General features: G+C 48.6%; 9 protein-coding genes across 9 annotated transcripts; 6 read left to right on the top strand and 3 right to left on the bottom strand.

The window, feature by feature from the left end:
* Positions 1 to 225: 225 nt before the first annotated feature.
* Positions 226 to 966, top strand: K460DRAFT_409405 (uncharacterized protein; the record flags this gene model as incomplete). The annotated part of the gene is made up of 2 exons (XM_040937249.1): positions 226 to 395; positions 450 to 966. 2 exons carry the CDS (start codon positions 226 to 228, stop codon positions 964 to 966), a joined length of 687 nt encoding a protein of 228 aa, XP_040784529.1.
* Positions 967 to 1,374: 408 nt separating this feature from the next.
* On the top strand, positions 1,375 to 2,675 carry K460DRAFT_345378 (uncharacterized protein). Its single transcript, XM_040931271.1, has 3 exons — positions 1,375 to 1,632; positions 1,731 to 2,280; positions 2,334 to 2,675. Exons 1-3 carry the CDS (start codon positions 1,433 to 1,435, stop codon positions 2,514 to 2,516), a joined length of 933 nt encoding a protein of 310 aa, XP_040784530.1. The 5' UTR covers positions 1,375 to 1,432; the 3' UTR covers positions 2,517 to 2,675.
* A 664-nt stretch (positions 2,676 to 3,339) lies between these two features.
* K460DRAFT_262127 (uncharacterized protein) lies at positions 3,340 to 3,810 on the top strand (the record flags this gene model as incomplete). Its single annotated transcript, XM_040927473.1, has 2 exons — positions 3,340 to 3,582; positions 3,631 to 3,810. Coding segments are annotated over 2 exons (423 nt in total), but the record flags the coding sequence as incomplete, so codon positions are not given.
* A 700-nt stretch (positions 3,811 to 4,510) lies between these two features.
* On the top strand, positions 4,511 to 5,005 carry K460DRAFT_294177 (uncharacterized protein; the record flags this gene model as incomplete). Its single annotated transcript, XM_040929476.1, has 2 exons — positions 4,511 to 4,759; positions 4,820 to 5,005. Coding segments are annotated over 2 exons (435 nt in total), but the record flags the coding sequence as incomplete, so codon positions are not given.
* Positions 5,006 to 5,812: 807 nt separating this feature from the next.
* Positions 5,813 to 6,979, top strand: K460DRAFT_369987 (alpha/beta hydrolase fold domain-containing protein). The gene has a single exon (XM_040934061.1). It carries the CDS (start codon positions 5,984 to 5,986, stop codon positions 6,917 to 6,919), a length of 936 nt encoding a protein of 311 aa, XP_040784533.1. The 5' UTR covers positions 5,813 to 5,983; the 3' UTR covers positions 6,920 to 6,979.
* A 1,141-nt stretch (positions 6,980 to 8,120) lies between these two features.
* K460DRAFT_319585 (Zn-dependent exopeptidase) lies at positions 8,121 to 9,425 on the bottom strand (the record flags this gene model as incomplete). Its single annotated transcript, XM_040930429.1, has 2 exons — positions 8,121 to 9,000; positions 9,057 to 9,425. 2 exons carry the CDS (start codon positions 9,423 to 9,425, stop codon positions 8,128 to 8,130), a joined length of 1,242 nt encoding a protein of 413 aa, XP_040784534.1. The 3' UTR covers positions 8,121 to 8,127.
* A 685-nt stretch (positions 9,426 to 10,110) lies between these two features.
* Positions 10,111 to 12,076, bottom strand: K460DRAFT_369988 (uncharacterized protein). The gene is made up of 7 exons (XM_040934062.1): positions 11,594 to 12,076; positions 11,516 to 11,544; positions 11,351 to 11,469; positions 11,176 to 11,305; positions 10,871 to 11,126; positions 10,405 to 10,818; positions 10,111 to 10,355 (listed from the first exon to the last, which is right to left on the bottom strand). The coding sequence occupies exons 1-7, from the start codon at positions 11,618 to 11,620 to the stop codon at positions 10,173 to 10,175; spliced, it is 1,158 nt and encodes a 385-aa protein (XP_040784535.1). The 5' UTR covers positions 11,621 to 12,076; the 3' UTR covers positions 10,111 to 10,172.
* Positions 12,077 to 12,622: 546 nt separating this feature from the next.
* K460DRAFT_293439 (receptor expression-enhancing protein 2) lies at positions 12,623 to 13,821 on the top strand (the record flags this gene model as incomplete). Its single annotated transcript, XM_040929416.1, has 2 exons — positions 12,623 to 12,651; positions 12,822 to 13,821. The coding sequence occupies 2 exons, from the start codon at positions 12,623 to 12,625 to the stop codon at positions 13,819 to 13,821; spliced, it is 1,029 nt and encodes a 342-aa protein (XP_040784536.1).
* Positions 13,822 to 14,197: 376 nt separating this feature from the next.
* On the bottom strand, positions 14,198 to 15,173 carry K460DRAFT_358656 (Mgm101p-domain-containing protein; the record flags this gene model as incomplete). The annotated part of the gene is made up of 2 exons (XM_040932127.1): positions 14,198 to 14,468; positions 14,536 to 15,173. The coding sequence occupies 2 exons, from the start codon at positions 15,171 to 15,173 to the stop codon at positions 14,198 to 14,200; spliced, it is 909 nt and encodes a 302-aa protein (XP_040784537.1).
* Between the last annotated feature and the right edge of the window lie 895 nt (positions 15,174 to 16,068).

Here is a 16,068-nt window from a genome sequence, read left to right on the forward strand (position 1 = left end):
CCAATTCTCAATTTTATGACGTTCCCTATTTCACTAACGCTCGACGCGTTCTGACGCGCGCGCGACGGTTCCAAAATATCGCTTACCTAGCAACGAAGTTTTCGACATTCACCGTGTTTTCAGATGCACCAAGCGCCCCTCACCCTCATTTAGATATACTTCACCGTACGAGCTGCAAATTTATCAACAACAACAACAGGGGGCAACACCCAACTCGGTGCCACAATGCTCAACTCCAACCGGTCTTCACAGATTGCAAGAGCTCCACACGCAACTACGAATGCTACTCATAAGAGTCTTCACATTGACTCAGGCTACATCTCGGACGTGCTTGAAGAGCCATCTACAATACTACATATCGTCCCGATTGATTCGTCACCACCGGTCCATGGCCTGTAAGTCTGACACTGTACCACATTTGTGATCAATTGGAACTGATCACAGTATAGCGAAATCAAAACTGTCCCCTTCGCCGATACGAACTGGGATTTCCCCGCCTCCGAACTCGCCGAATCACCAACGCTACATCTAAGCCTGGAGCGTATCGAGGATCTGAGTACCCCGGCCAAGCAACCGACATGTTTTCCTATCGTTCCTCTTGCCAGTACTTTAGCAAGGGCGGAATCATCAAGAACACGTCGAAGCCAGGAGCATATCGAGGGTCTGAGCACCCCCGTCAAGCGACTAAAAGGCTTTCCTATCGTTCCCCTTGCAAGTACGTTAGCAAGGGCCAGAGATGGCGACAATGATCCAGCTGGATCAGATGTATCGCTAGCCGCAAGCGCTCTAGTCAAGGCTCCTCGGACACTCAAGCAGACCGAGGCTCGGGTCGCCGACAGGTATGGTCGTACTCGCGCGGCGCGAAGGATGTACACTTCCACCGACGCAGCGAAGCCCACTTCCGTAGCCAAAGCTAAGAACAACAAGAGGTCGAAGCGTAGTGGTGCGAAGCCGTCGATAATCTGAAAAGGCAAAGACTATCTACTAAGCGTTTGGAAGAACCATTCGAGTGTAGCATGAGCATGGGAACATGATTGGGACGTTCAAGGCGAAACCGGGGAATGTTGTAGCGCTCTCTACCTGGATCTCTCTTAGCCTGAACTTCAAGTATCAAGCATCTGATATGCGTGTTCGCAAATTCACCATAGCTACCTTAGCTTTCCACCGTAGTAACGCGAGAATCGTTAAGTGAATCTATGTATCCACGGGCCACAGATCCACTCTCACTCTCACTCACGCTAACCTCTTTGAGCGCTCGAGCATGTGTAACGCTACCAGCTGTATGGAAACCCCTAGTAGTAGTACCTAGGTTCCCGCTCACCCTAATCTTTAGCCCAGGCTCGCTCCACTCATAAGTTAACCTTGACTTCAACACCCCGCTCGACAGCTCAACACCCGAGAACAGCAGACCAGCGTAGATTGATCTACAGCCATGAACACCCCAGAAGGACAGATGGCGCTTCTCAAGCTTTGGGCTACTGACACCAATCTCAGCTTCGATGCCGGAAATCAACCCAAGGTCGAGTTCGCTCGCCTAGCGAAGGTGAAGGGATGGGTTGGCGGCGACGCGACGTGGTGTTTGCACTGGAACGCGTGTTTCGGGGAGATCTACAATTATGGCGCTCGTCGTACGTGTCAAGTCAACATTTCTGGAATGTGCCAAGCGAGATAAGTGTACTCACCATGTGTTTAGATACGACCACAACTACGGCTAAGACAACATCTGTCAGGCTGCCTACTCCTGCCGTCGCTCCGGACCTAATTGACTGTATGCGTCGCCTATCCATCGACTCAAGCGCGTCGTCCTTCTCGGTCATCTCTTCGCCCTCAAGCGTGCAGTCTCTCGATTCTGTTGGGTCGATTATTGGCGGTGTAGCTGTCCTGGGACTCGCGAACTCCGACCGCGGCGATCGACAGGTCAATGCATCCACTGCTTCTGCTCCAGTTTCAGGCAAAGACTCCAAGGCCAACACTAGGAAGGCTAGAACTAAGCCTGCCACCGCTAAGCCTACGCCCTCTACGCCAAAGGCTAGCCCATTCTGGTATCAGTTCCCCGGTTTCGTGCCCATAGCGAGTGCTAATTTCAAGGACGAATTTGCTCGCCTTGCAAAGCACCAGTCCTGGGGTGCCAAGGTGAAACGTAAGCATCAGATTGAGGCCCTCACGCAAGAATCTGCGTTCCATTATGGAACGTGTATGGAAAAGTTAGATCGCTGGCAGGACCTGTGCAAAGAGGTTGGTATCGAGAAAGTCCCGACCTCCATTACGCAGTGCAAGAAGGTGCGTATGATTCCGGGAAACTTGTCTCATCGTATACAGCTAATTTCGTGTAGGCCCTGAAGTCTATCTTCGTGAACCTCTTCAATCTCATCGACCATAGGCGCAATCCTGAGGTCCAGATTGTGCACTTCAAGTCGTATGGCGCGTTCTCACGAAATATCCGCAACGGCAACCAGTTTCCCAGGGAGTGCGCGAAGCAAGATGGATTCATCAAGGTCTTGCTGAAGAAGTTGTAGGAGGCTGATTTTGGTCAGGTTTCTGCTCTACGAATAATCGATAGGGCTATTTGAATGCTTTTCTGCATATCAATGTCTCAAATGTGGCGTTAAAGAGTTGGGCAATCAGAGTCCTCCTGCGGATATGGGTATGTTTGGATTGCTTCAGACACTATGGAGCCTTGGCTGATATTTTGTGCTGGAAATTCTCATGCTCAGCCTTATGAATCAAGTCATTGACATGCTGTCTTCTCTACACTAGTTCATGTGGGTACGTTATAAGCTTTTGGGAGGAGGTACTAAGAAGATTCACGTCAGATTATCATGCCTCACCGCAACACCGACTCTAAACAGGGTAATCCACTACTTCACCGTGAACTCCCGCTATGAGCTTGTTCTTGGCACCCAAGTGCCCCAAAGTCTGCTTGATTTCTGTGCCATTTGTCAAGAAAACACAATCTTACAGACAATATGGCAGCCGAAGTGAAGCCCTCCAAAGCACAGCAGGAGCTCTTTCGAAAGTTGGCCGAAGGCACTGACTTTGTTCTCGACGTGCACGACAGCCCCAAACGCCAATTCAACATTCTTGCCAAACTCCACAAGTGGAATGGTGGCGAGGAGACGTGGAACACGCATTGGCTCAAGCTCTTCGACCAAGTCTATATCTGGCGTGCTCCTGGTAAGTGGAGAATCTCATCTGATGGTCATACCACTAATAATAGTAGTGATTGTCGAGCTACCCACAGCTGCGATTCCGCACGTTGACATCGATAACGCCGCGCCGCCAGATGATAGTGCTACGCCTGTTCCGATCGATACCGACGGCTCTGTCTCCTGCACCAACGTCTGGTCACGATTCGAAGGCTTCGTTCCTGACCACCGAGCTAGCTTCAACCGGGAGTTCCATCGATTGGCTAAGCACCAAGGGTGGGGCAAGGAGGAGCGTCGTCACTTCCGTGTAGAGCTCTTTGATGCCGACTTCGCGGCTCATATCGGCAGCGAAATCTTCAACCTGGATCATTGGAAGATGTTGTGTCGTCTTTGTAGCATCGCCCCAATCCCGAATGACATTCCGGGTTGCATGGAGGTAAGTGCCCACCCAGTCTCGTGAGTCGATACTTACCTATATTCTTAGGCACTTGATAATGTTCTGGTAAACATCTATGACCTCCTCGATCACCATCGAACCGGCGCACCCATTGAGCCGTTCAAGAACTTCGCAGAGTTCCGCTGTTACACGCTCAACGGCCATGTGTACCCCATCGAAGAAGCGAAGGAAGACACGTTTCTGCCGATCTTCCTCAAGGAGCTGAAATCCCGTCATCACTGATAGATGAGATGGCTTGCGATCGAGCAGACTTCGTGGAAATGCCTACTTGGAGCTTTCACGTCGTGTTTACTCGTCTTTTTTGGCTGCTTGGCAAGTGTGGTTGAGAAGATTGGTCACCCGAGAGGCGTTTGACGTTTGTGTCCTAAATAACCAACTTTATGTCAGTATGTAGCTCAAACTCAATGTCTCCTTGAGCTGAAGCTGTCTTTCATCCTTCTTATCCACTATGTTGGGCTTGTGAATTGAAAACGGAAAACGGAAATGTCTCAAACATCGACCTAAGACATGAGGGATGGTTCCTCCTACCAACTACTTTGTTGCTTTTTGTCCTTTGAACTTCCCGTATCGTTGCTTGCAAGTCCAAAGCAGTGCGGCAGTAGTGCTGTAAGCAAAGACATTCGACAAACATCGAGAAATTGATCTCAAGAAGTGTTTGCTCCCTATGCAAAGCATATATCCAGAACTTCTGCCAGAGTTCTTCACTCTGCTGAAAAGCACATTCTGATCAAGTTACAGGATCAGAGAAGCTCACGGACGATTTGTCTCATCGTACCAACACTGCGGCTCGTAAGTACCCTCATGCAAATCTAATCGGCAACTTTAACCTTGGGTCTAAACAGCTGCTACCGGTAATACCTCCGCTTCTACAAACCAGATCACGGTCGCAGAGCTGCTCATCGTCCCTTGGTTCTCCGAATTTCCACCGTTCACATACGACTATACCAGCGGCATCCAAAGCAACTTCAATCGGCTCGCCTATCAACGCCAATGGGGCCCAAAACTCAAGGGAAATCGCTGGATCCAATGCCAGAAAATGGCCTTCACTGCGCTGTACGCGACAAATGCGCATGTGGGCAAGTTGGAGAAGTGGCAGGCTCTGTGTCGTGATGTACATATCCACAATCCGCCGGATTCTATTACGCAGTGCAAGAAGGTTAGTTGACTTTGGCTGAGGCGATATGGTACAGAGGAAGGTGTTGACCAGTTGCTGTAGATTTTGGGAAGCCGAAAGGTCCTTGTCAACCTCGTCAATCTGATCGATCATCGCCTCATTGGCGTGCCGGTCATCCGATTCAAGAATTACAATGAGTTCTTGGCTTATACGAACAGTGGTCGGAAGTTTCCGCGTGAGGAGGCGAAGGAGGAGGGCTTCATCAAAGTCTTGCTAAGGCAGTTGTGAATGCGAGCTAGGCTCGTGGGCAGTCATGAGACAAGGTGTCTCATGTGATGAGGTGTAAGATGAACCCAGGGCTTGAAAGGCCAGAAAGCACGAAATGGGGTCACATGGACGTCTATAAGCGGGGTTCGTTGTTATGTGCTGTCCCCAATCAATGTCAGGTCTAGTCTTGCCGATCTTCGCGATTCTGAAAGCACATGCAGTTCTTGCATTGCCTATGAGACACAACTGTCTTTCCATACAATGCCATAGAGGAAATGATCGTAGTCTGACAATAGATAACGATAAAGCTATTGAAAAGGCTGTGAGAGTGAATGCTAATCACAAGGATAATCCCGAATACAGCTAACAAGCCATTAGTCGAATGCCACTTTCCTCGATCCATAGCCGGTGAGCCAGCAATACATTTCAGGCTTTCAAATTGAGAGGACCATGTAGGTAGGAAATAGAGAATGGGTTTTCTAATGAGGTTAATGCAGGTATATGTCTTCTAGATATTTTTAGTCCTTGTTACCATAATGCAATAGGGCCGATAGGATACATGAACCTTAATAACTAGCAAACCTGGGTAGCTTTTGGTCAGACGTGATCCAATAGTGAGGATGTTGACAGTAAAGGCTCATTAAAATAAAAGACGATATCAATAGGACATGCTGGTGGAGAGTAGCGTGAGGGGTGATCGACTAAGATGCATGTGAGGTTGGAGATGAGGGTGTGGGTGCTGACCGGACCATACCAGTCACAGCTCTAGCGCACTTGGCGCGACAACCTCACCTCTCCCCCGCTGCGCAACACACCGCACAGCCGTATCAGCGATCCTAGTATATCCCGCAAGGCATCCAGCTCTTTAAAAATGTCTCAATCCACGTGTCTACCGGCGCTTTTGTGCCTCCCTAATCATCACATCACCCCGCAAACCTCGCGATCGTACCCGACGACCAACAACTGCCTTTGCGAGAACACCTAACGTCGATGGCCACCATGTTCGAGAATGAGAGTATGATGTTGGAAGATGGACGCACACTCTCTTACTCGTTGTATGGGAGTCCTATACCTATCACGACGATCGTATACATGCATGGCTTCCCTTCATCGCGATTTGAAGGGCGACAATGGCACACAACCTGCACCAGGCACAATGTCCGCTTGATATCACCGGACCGACCTGGCAGCGGCCTATCGACATTCCAGCCAAACCGCCGCATCCTCGACTGGCCAGCTGATGTCCTCGCTCTAGTCGATCATCTGAAAATCAATGAGTTCTACATACTAGGCGTGTCAGGAGGCTCGCCCCCCGCTTTAGCATGTATGAAAGAGATCGGGAAAGACAGGCTATTAGGCGTGACGATAATCAGTGGTCTATACCCTTTAAAGTTTGGAACGGCGGGAATGTTGGTGTCGACAAGGATTTTGATGTGGGTTGCACCATGGCTGACGGGCTTAACAGCTACGTTGATCGACACCCTGATAGGGAAAGCTAGCCGGAACAAAGATCCGAAGGTTCTCGAAAAGTTGATGTCGAAAGGCACAACTGATAATGCGCATCTTGGTGATCGGAAGGCGATCGAAGCCCCAGCATACTGGCCTGTTTTCGTGGACATGACAAGGGAGAGCTTCCATCAAGGCAGTGAAGGAGCGAGCTGGGAAGCTAGACTATACGGCAGTGACTGGGGTTTTGAGCTGGAGCAGCTTGACGTTAGCGAAAATGGCATAGCGCTGACGCTGTGGCATGGAACCACAGACATGAACGTTCCAGTAAGCATGGCGAAGAAGGCTAACGAATTGATAGCCGGAAGTTTACTGCACTTGAAGGAGGGAGAGGGGCATGTTAGTTTCATTTCCAGAGATGCCGATGAGATTTTGGATGATTTGCTAGGTTTTACGGAAACTGAGGAATATCTACAGGAAGGTGAGTAGGGAGGTTTCATCCTTTTCTACTAGCTAGTTTGCAATGAAGATGGTTCGCTCTAAAGAAGCATAGTACATTCACTGTATCAGATCGTGGTGCACAACCCTTCGGATCAGAGCGACCTTGATGCAAGATTCTATCAAGACTGGCATGCAGGCTCAACCAGCTATTGCTAACCACACGCTTAACAGATTACTTTTGTCATATGCAGTTCCCAAGATGCTCCTTCTCGTTCTCCTCGCCTTCGAACTTCACACAATTTTCCCCCTCATAGCACTCATTGAGCCCCCACCTCTCCATGTGGACGTGCACCGTCGAAAGTTTCGGTAGCACTCAGGCCAGTTTGTAGTGGATATCAGGATTAGCAGGATCCTTCTGCCACACGTACGGATTCCCAGATTTCTCCAAGATCCTCATAGCACGATCAAACTCAGAGAGACCTTTGGTATGGTAAGATGCGACGGGCTAGGCTCTGCGATCTCCTTTCGACACGACCTAAGAGTAACCAAACCGCTTATCGAAGCGGAACTATCATCAACGAACTCAGATGCAGTCGAGACATAGCTATTGTTCTTCCTTTCCAATGCCGCGATGCGGTCATCCTTCTCTTTCAATCTGATATCATGCTCTTCCTTCAGTATTTTGATCTCAGCCTCATGGCGTCCCTCCAACTCTTCAATGGCCTTAACGTGCTCTCGCTCCAACTCTTCCAACTCGTCAAGATTCGCTCATGTTAATCGCTCGATGGTTGCGTCGCGGTCTTGACTAAGGGTTTTCAATGCATCCATGAAGTCAATGACATGTCCAAGCACTAATACCTCCTCCTGTTGAACCGTGTTAGAACAATAAAATGCGCAACACGTTATTATGGCACTCACCATTTACACTTGTTACACATCTCCTGATGTGTTCATCATATCGTTGGACGGCACCTTCGCTTTTTGTATCGCTGCACAGAACTGCCAGACGAGCGGTAGTCAAAGTGTGTGGTGTTTTTGTGATTGTGTTAGTGCAATGGAGAAAGGACGGAGCGCCACAGGGGCGATCTGAGGCAGTAAAAGATCACTGTTCACTTTCACCCATGAGCCGAAATTCCGCTAGCACCGCGTTATAGAAGTTTGGTTACGAAAAAAAGAATATCCTACATACATGCCGAATAGCCGGAGCTCTATATTTGCGGAGCATGCGCCTGTGATGCCGCCACTACAAAGCCGACCTAAGACTCAGGAAACAAACTCTTCAAAATCAATCCGTACGCTTCTGCAGCCTGTACCAACTCGTCCTGGCTCAGCTGTTCGTTAGGGGTATGTGCGACCTCAATCGTCCCCGTTCCAAAAAGATACCTCTTTTTCACCTGCGGCAAGCTCGGTATATCGGTACCATAGAAGACCGGTGCGACCTCCAATCCTTCTACATCCGTATCGAGAATCGGTGCTGGGTACGACGAATTTGCGAAGATGAGGTTGAAAGTAGCATTTGCGGCTTTGGCAGCCGTGACGATTGGAGACAGCATGCCAGTGATCATGTCGCGGACAACAGTGACGGCGTCGTCTTCAGATCGGGATATACGGATGGAGACACTGGCGTTAGCGATTTCGGGGACTACGTTTCCGGCTACACCACCTCGGATGAGACCAGCGTTGAGGGTCGTGGGGCCGAGGAGCTTGCTTGATGGCAGCGCGGGTTGAAGACTGTTCAAGGCCACAATAGCTTCAGCGAGGTAGTTGATCGCACTGACACCAAGCCAGGGATATGCAGAATGTGCCGCTTTGCCCTTGACGTCCAGTGTGAGACTGAGGCTGCCTTTGTGGCCACTGGCGAGTTTACCTTCTGTTGGCTCGCCGAAGATGGCTGCTCGGAAAGTCGTGTTCTTCGCGTACGACGCAAAGGCTTTCATACCCGTACCACCTATTTCTTCGCCAACGACAAAGAGCATACCGAGGCGGGGAGTGTCGGATCGGGATTGGAAGAACTTATGTGACGCAATAATCATTGTTGCTACGGGGCCTTTTGCATCGACTGTGCCCCGACCGTAGTGGTAGACTGTACCATTCTTCTCTCGTCGCTCGAAGGGGTAGAATGGAGGAACCTATGGCCATGGTTAGCTATCTCAGTCTTTAGATTAGACCAATATGAGATATTTACGGTATCAATATGGCTTGTGATAAGGACCTCGGGCAGGACACCCTCATCCTTCAGTCCTTGCGGATACGCAAATACATTATAAGTACTGGTGTTTCCCACGGGTACTTTATCAACGTAATATCCTAGCTCTTCCAGGTACTTGGACACGAAGTCTGCGCATTTGACTTCATCATTTGAAATGGAAGGGATGTTGACTAGCTCTTCGTGAAGGCTGAAAAGTTCGGCTCGCTCTGCCGTGGTAAGAGATGTATCTGTGGCTGATGGGCTGACAGCTACCGAGCTCACAGATGAGGAGAGTGAAGCAGCCTGTGGAGCAGCAGTAGCTACAGAGAGGAGAAGACAGCCTAACAGAGACGCGATAACAGCCATTGTGCACCTAAACCTTGAGACAGGTGTCTGCTTTGGCGCCACTTGGGCCTATTTATACAAACGGAACAAAAGCTAGCCCCCTGTACCTGTTCTCCCACGTTGCGGGTGAATATATACCGATATGCATGGTCTTCGCGAATAACTCCTGATCCTATGCAAGATACAGATCCTCAAATATTGGCTTACGTCATGGGCGTTGACTATGACAGGCTATGCACCTCCTACTCTAGTCGAGCTTGGCCCATTTCTCTCTATTTGCCTACATTCTGACTGGTTTGGCGCTCGTGATCGACGAACTCGGAGTAACATTCGGGGATTGTGCTTCTGTGGCTCGTCTTGCGTGATAGTAGTCGTCCTGGTACCACCCAATAGCGGGTTACGAACGTCAAGCGGGAATATCTTTGCCAAGAGACTTATCCTCCGGCACCGGTCAACAGTGGGATGATGTAGTGGCTGGGAGCTGATGCTAGTGAGGAGTGCGGGGATGCGGAATTTTGTTATCGATGGTGAGGCTAAGATAAGACGACTCTTGGCCAGCCATGGCAGCGCAAGAGTGTCTTGGAAGCCTCGAGGTTATTGCCAAAGAGTCTTGTCGAGGTGCAAGTCGTTGTGAAAGCTGCAAGCGTATTAATTATGGAGGTAACGGATGTGTAGACTAACGCCAGCAGATGAGCTTTACAGTGTTACGAGCCTGGAACGTATCTTGCGTGGTGTTTCGACTGTTATACTCATTACAAGATTTTACTATTAAGCATTCGGCAAAGACGTTCTCCACTTCGCCATTCGTTCCATCGTAGACAGTATCCGAGACCAGACAAACCAACCACCGAAAGTTGCCACCATCAGTGCGACGGCGAGCACGAAATACGCCCACAGCGGAGACTGAACATGATCTCCTGTGATTTGGGTCATGTTCATACCGAAAATGCTCTGTACTCGTTAGGCTCCCGAAAACGAAGGAGGGAAATACGGCTCCTACCGAAGCAAGTGTCAAAGGCAGGTAAACGAATGTCAGCATTGTGACACGTCGGATACTAGCAGCGAATGCATTGTCAGCTTTGCTCTCCTCAACTGCCGCTCTTGTATCCTGTAGCGTGGCGATATTGAAGATCAGGCTGATGAGTACGTTGGTTTGCTCTGCTAACTCATTACACCGGCTGATGTGGTCGTCCAGAATCTTGGTCTGTTTGCTGAGATAGCCTTTGATTGCAATGCGGCCATCGTAGCCGCCTATGGAAGCAAAGAAAGGGTGCTCAATCATCTGTTCTGTCAAATCTTTGGCGGTTATCAGTCGTCGGCGCACTTGTACCCACAACGGGGATAGTTGATGTAGCTCGCGCGTGTATTGAAGTTGCTCGGTTTGAGTGAGATCATCGTCAACACACTTCTTGCTCTATAACGGTGAGTAACACGCTAACGATACAAAGCTTTAGTTTATAACCTACCAGTACTTGCAGGTGGGCCTCAGCCTCGGTAAGGAATGCTGCCCACGTATAGGTAACTATATAAATGGTTTCGGAAAGGATCTGGCCGAGGCCTGCATACTCTTCCGCATCGCCAGGAGGTATGTCTTCGTCTCTCGTCATGAGTGTTTTCAAGCCATCGGCTATTGCGTCGTCGAGCGGATCTACCTGCACCAATCCTTGGAAGCGCTTGCCGTCAGGGTCCTTCAGAAATATCAAACGAAGACAGGTCACATGCCTAGATGTGCGGATTAGCGGGAGTCTGATGGACCATGTGTTGCTATTACCACTCATGGGGCTGTTGACCACCGGACGTAGCACGAAAGCGATAACAGGGTGAGGTATTCGAACGGTAGGCTTCTGACGGTTTGTGTCCAATGTTATATCTTTCCATGAACTGGAGAGAGTAAAATACATCTACTGCGTGTCAGATTCAATGTGAAAAACATATAGCGTGCGTACATTTTTCAACCGTGTTTCCAGTGCTCAGCTGCAAGTAAGGAAAGTTGAAAAATCGTGGTGTAATCCCTAAGTGGTAGCCTAAGGCCTGTATAGACTCGCTTTGCAAAGAACTGGCGATACTAATAACATCAGATCATGGAATGATTGAGGTGAAGGGAAACCTACTAGAACGTGCTATGAACCTCACTTGGTAGCTATTCACTGTGTCAACTAGTTAAAGTACATCCCGCGGAAAGGACTCACAGGCCGTTTTAAAGCGTCTATCAGCATTTGCACCGTGGTAGCAGTACTCTGGAGGGTCCATTTCGGGCTTATATGTGGTGTTGCACGTGGGGCTTGACGTGGCCTGCCTGTGAATGGAACGAGTGCTTGCAAGGCTGACCTCTATGTATACTGATCGACTCTGCAATTCAGCCCGGCTTTCTCCTTCAGTGTTTTCTCGAGGATACCAAAGCTGATCCCACCGACGGTTTGGTTCCACGGCCATCCTTGATGCGGTTCCTGTGGCTGACTCGGCGAAGGTGGTGCTTGGGTTTGCTGCGATGGCTGTGATTGCATCCACCACGCATCTCTAAGGGCCATCCTGGAATGTCAAAGGGCTCGAAAGCGGAGAGAAGCCTGAAATCCTATTCTATGAATTTCACAAGGCTGATGATGTTGAAATCCAAGACTACCAGCTGGGTCTATTTTGGGATCAAGAAACATCGCTTTTGCTTTACAAGGCTTGCAGGTGGCTGAAATGCCCACCAACCAGGTCCTACTAGCAACAGATTCAGCTGAAACATGCCTAGAAAAGACATCACAAAAGTCAAATAAGAGAAATGAATAACAATAGGATGAAGAGGAAGGAGAAAATGTTATCATTCAGTTGGGCTTCCATCTCAAGGCCGTCGGTCGGGACCTATCACGAAAGAGGGAATCACGACCGTGCACCGCATCTCTCACCGAAAGTTGCTCACAAGACATAGTCAATGTTGAATTTCCTCAAGCAGGTGACGTGTCTATGATCACCAAAATTGTTCCACCAAGGCAGCCGGCCTTGATGATGCGTCTGTCTCAACACAAAGAAAACCGGAAGTGGGTAGCGTGCCGGGCTTGACCGACGGAGCTGCTGATGAGTTACGACAAGCAACCCCAGGCTGAGGCTCCCAACTACTCCACAACCCAGCCGCCTACCCGAACCAAGCTTCTAGGCTCTCCACTTGTTCTTTCCGACTTTCTCTTTGTACCTATACACCTTCTATATACCCCAGAGACGTAGCGATTGTGGCCATGTTCAGCTTCATTGCCGACGGGTTGACGTAAGTGAGCCCCGCACCCCGCAGTCGTCAATGCTCTCTCAAGCTTTCCAAGCCCGACATGGAGTTGCGAAGCTCCCGCAGAACTTGTGAAGCTCGAAACTGCTCTAGAGAGCTTCGCATACGTTTCAATAGTCCACTAAAGTCTCTATAATTTACTAACACTATCTCAGCGTCGCCACCACCGTCCTCTTCCCCATCTTCGCCTCGTACAAAGCCCTACACACCTCGGATCCCGCTCTCCTCGCCCCGTGGCTCATATACTTCGTTGTCCTCAGCATCTTGACGATCGTCGAGAACACCTTCGACTTCATCCTCAGCTGGGTGCCCTTCTACTCTTGGATCCGTTTCTTCATCCATCTCTACCTCATCTTACCGGGCTCCCAGGGCGCTTCTTTCCTCTATCAGGAATATATCGAGCCGTTCCTGTACCACCATGAAAGGGAGATTGACGACTTTATAAGCGAGAGCCATGATCGTGCGAGGAAGGCGGGGATGGTGTATATCGAGATGGGGATTGAGTGGGTGAAGGTTAATCTCTTGGGATTCGCGCCCAGACAGCCTGATCAACCGAGGCCCGCGGGACAGACTTATGCGCAGAGCTTGATGACCAGATTTCAGATGCCCTCTGCAAGAGGAAGTAACGACTTGTATGGCCTGGTCAATCAGGCGCTCAGCGGAGCAAGCGCTCTCTATGGAGCTGGGAATAAGGACGCGCAAGCTGCGGATCTGAGCCGCGGCGCGGCGCGGCTGGTCCCGGACTCAATCCGCAACAATGACGATAGACTAAACTACGTCACATCGCAGCGCCAGCGTCTTGAGACGCTTCTCCAAGCATTCGACCACGAGCAGGAGAACATCCGCACACAACAATCAGGTGGAAGCAGATACTACGAGAGCAGCAGTGGCGGTCTGTCGAGGAACAGGAGCGAAGCCGAGTTCGACAGGATCGAGCGCGATGAGATCAGCTCGGGCTCTGAGCGACCTCCATACCCCACTACACCACCACCCCTAGGCCGACAAACGAGCACTGGCTGGATGCCGTGGAACTGGCAGCGTCAGACTCAGCCCTACGATGACCCGCTAGCATATGGCAAAGAACCTGGGGACTCGAGGAGCAGTGACATAAGGAATAGGGCGAGGGCAAGCGGCTTCGACCTCGGGGATCGTTAGGAGACGAACCCTGGGAGAAGAACGCTGTCGGACATATGATTGTGCATTGGGCGTTTTGGCTGCGGAACGAGGGTAGTCAGTAGATAAAACCTCTACTTGGCCTCGCGGCTGTATATCATGTTATAAGGTATATATTCGGTAACCCAACGTGCGATCCTTTGCGCGTCTTTCTCGGCTAGTCCAAAAGTGCTTGAATATATCCTGACTACGCAATATTTCATGTACATATGTCATCTACTTGAGTATATTTTTTACAGCATACAAGTACAACATGCAATGTCAACGCCTGCATATGCATCATCCCTATATACATAATCATACACATTCACCTCTTATCTCCCTAAAAACAGCGTGCCAAAACTCCTCCGCTCGTTATCTACGCCTTGATCTCCTTGAAGGGGTATCTAACCCCATCGTCCTTCCTGAGTACAATCTTCTTCTTCTTCTTCGTACCAACATGCTCCACCCACACCTCTTTCGTCTGCTGGCTCAAAAAGCCCCTGATAAAGCGGGGATCCCAGAGTTCAGACGCAATACCAAGATCTTTGCAGCAGCGCATCAGGGCGTTCGATTTGCAGCCTTCGGTTGCTGTAGGGATACCGTCAGGATCGAAGTACTGCTGTTCGCCGCGAGCTATCGAGACCAATCTACCAGTAATGCACGTCAGTATGCCTCAAGAAAAAGAACGCCGTGGACAGAGAAATTATAACGTACCGGCCCTGCACAACCAATCCATACTCCCTCGTAATCAACTTGCCCGTGACGATACTCTCCCCTCTCGGCGCTAACCCCCAGCCTCCAGGCCCGAACGTCTTATTCAATATCCTCCTATACTTGATCTCTGGAAGATATAGCAGCCCGTCGGGCTTCACCTCCACATCCTCCGCCACAACGGGCGCTAACAGTAATTCGGACTGCTCGGGGGTAAACGAGACACTACCGAGTCCGTGGTAAGAGCGCGTCCAGTCGATAGCTGGCACGCCTTCGACTTCAGGCGGGGCATCATAGAGGCCGGAGGTGAGGGAGCGTTGGGCGCGTGCTTGGGAGGTCAGGGTGTCGAGTTGAGTGGTGCGGGTTGTGGGGACTGGGGGTTCTTTGGCGGAGTACTTGGGGGTGATTGTTCGTTGTGTGGATGATGCTGGGGTGGAAGCAGCTGAAGTGGTAGCAGAGGACTTTGCGGCAGTGGATGTCGAGGTCGCTGCTGCTGCTGCTTTTGGCGCAGTCGCGTATGCGGCGCGGAGTGTGGAAGCAGAAAAGCTGCGCTGTGATGTGCGGTATGCGAAGGGTCTGGTGATTGGTGATGAGGCGTCTAGGAGGGCAGAGAGGCCTCTGCGAGCAGGTATGGATGCCATGATTAGTAGGAAGAGGTGTTTGTGGTGTCGTGAGATGATACACGCTCTTGGAAAAGATAGAACCCTCTAACGCGAAGTCACGATCTGATTAAGCACAGACCACTGCGGCAAAGTATTGCGGGGCCTAGACTGGTAAATAGGGTTTGCTCCACTTTTTTCAACCTTTAATAACTTACGTAATATTAGAGCTATAAAAAAGTTTTATATTACAAAATTATAGAACTAAGCTAGGGCTTTAAAATAAGCTATAAATTGCTTAATTTAAACTAGTACTTATAAAATTATTAAAGTATACTTTAATAAAGTTTAGGTAAAAGTTCGCGTTAGAGTTCCTATATAAATTTTTTTTTATTATAATATTTCTACTAATACTAGTCTAAATTAAGTAATTTATAGTTTATTTTAAAGCCTTAAAATCAGGCATTCTATTATATTATATAAATTTTTTTATAGTACTAATACTAAAAAAGTTAGAAGCTAACCTAGTTTAGAACTTTAAAGCTAACCTATTTACTAGCCTAGCAGGGCTCTTAGCTAAATAAGTTAATTAATTCTAATTTTTTTAAGCTAAAAAGTATAACGCCTTAATAAAGCTATATTATTTTAATTTTTAATTTAATATTAATGCTATTTAGCTATAAAATAGCTAAAAATTTTATTAAAAAAATTAACTTTAATTTAAGCTTATATGCGTAATAAATTAAATAAATAAGCTTTAATAATAAAAAAAATAATAAGTTTTTACTTTACAATAATAAGTTTATATAAAAAATTTATATAAGTAAATAAATAAATATTATTTTTAAATTTATATAAATTAGTAAAATTAGCTTTATTAGCTTTATAAGCTATATAAAAGCTATAGATTTTTTTTTATAATAATTAGCTAAAATTA

This window comes from Cucurbitaria berberidis, assembly GCF_010015615.1.
Source record: "Cucurbitaria berberidis CBS 394.84 unplaced genomic scaffold K460scaffold_5, whole genome shotgun sequence".
NCBI lineage: Eukaryota > Fungi > Ascomycota > Dothideomycetes > Pleosporales > Cucurbitariaceae > Cucurbitaria > Cucurbitaria berberidis.

What these genes read in the sequence shown, in the direction of transcription:
- K460DRAFT_345378 (XM_040931271.1), top strand. Translation starts at nt 1,433, where the DNA reads ATGAACACCCCAGAAGGACAGATGGCGCTTCTCAAGCTTTGGGCTACT. An exon ending in AATTATGGCGCTCGTCGTAC is followed by an intron (nt 1,633 to 1,730) that starts GTGTCAAGTCAA and finishes AACATCTGTCAG; the next exon opens with GCTGCCTACTCCTGCCGTCG. An exon ending in CCATTACGCAGTGCAAGAAG is followed by an intron (nt 2,281 to 2,333) that starts GTGCGTATGATT and finishes AATTTCGTGTAG; the next exon opens with GCCCTGAAGTCTATCTTCGT.
- K460DRAFT_369987 (XM_040934061.1), top strand. Translation starts at nt 5,984, where the DNA reads ATGTTCGAGAATGAGAGTATGATGTTGGAAGATGGACGCACACTCTCT.
- K460DRAFT_369988 (XM_040934062.1), bottom strand. Translation starts at nt 11,620, where the DNA reads ATGCTGATAGACGCTTTAAAACGGCCT. An exon ending in TAGACGCTTTAAAACGGCCT is followed by an intron (nt 11,545 to 11,593) that starts GTGAGTCCTTTC and finishes CACAGTGAATAG; the next exon opens with CTACCAAGTGAGGTTCATAG. An exon ending in TGGAAACACGGTTGAAAAAT is followed by an intron (nt 11,306 to 11,350) that starts GTACGCACGCTA and finishes GACACGCAGTAG; the next exon opens with ATGTATTTTACTCTCTCCAG.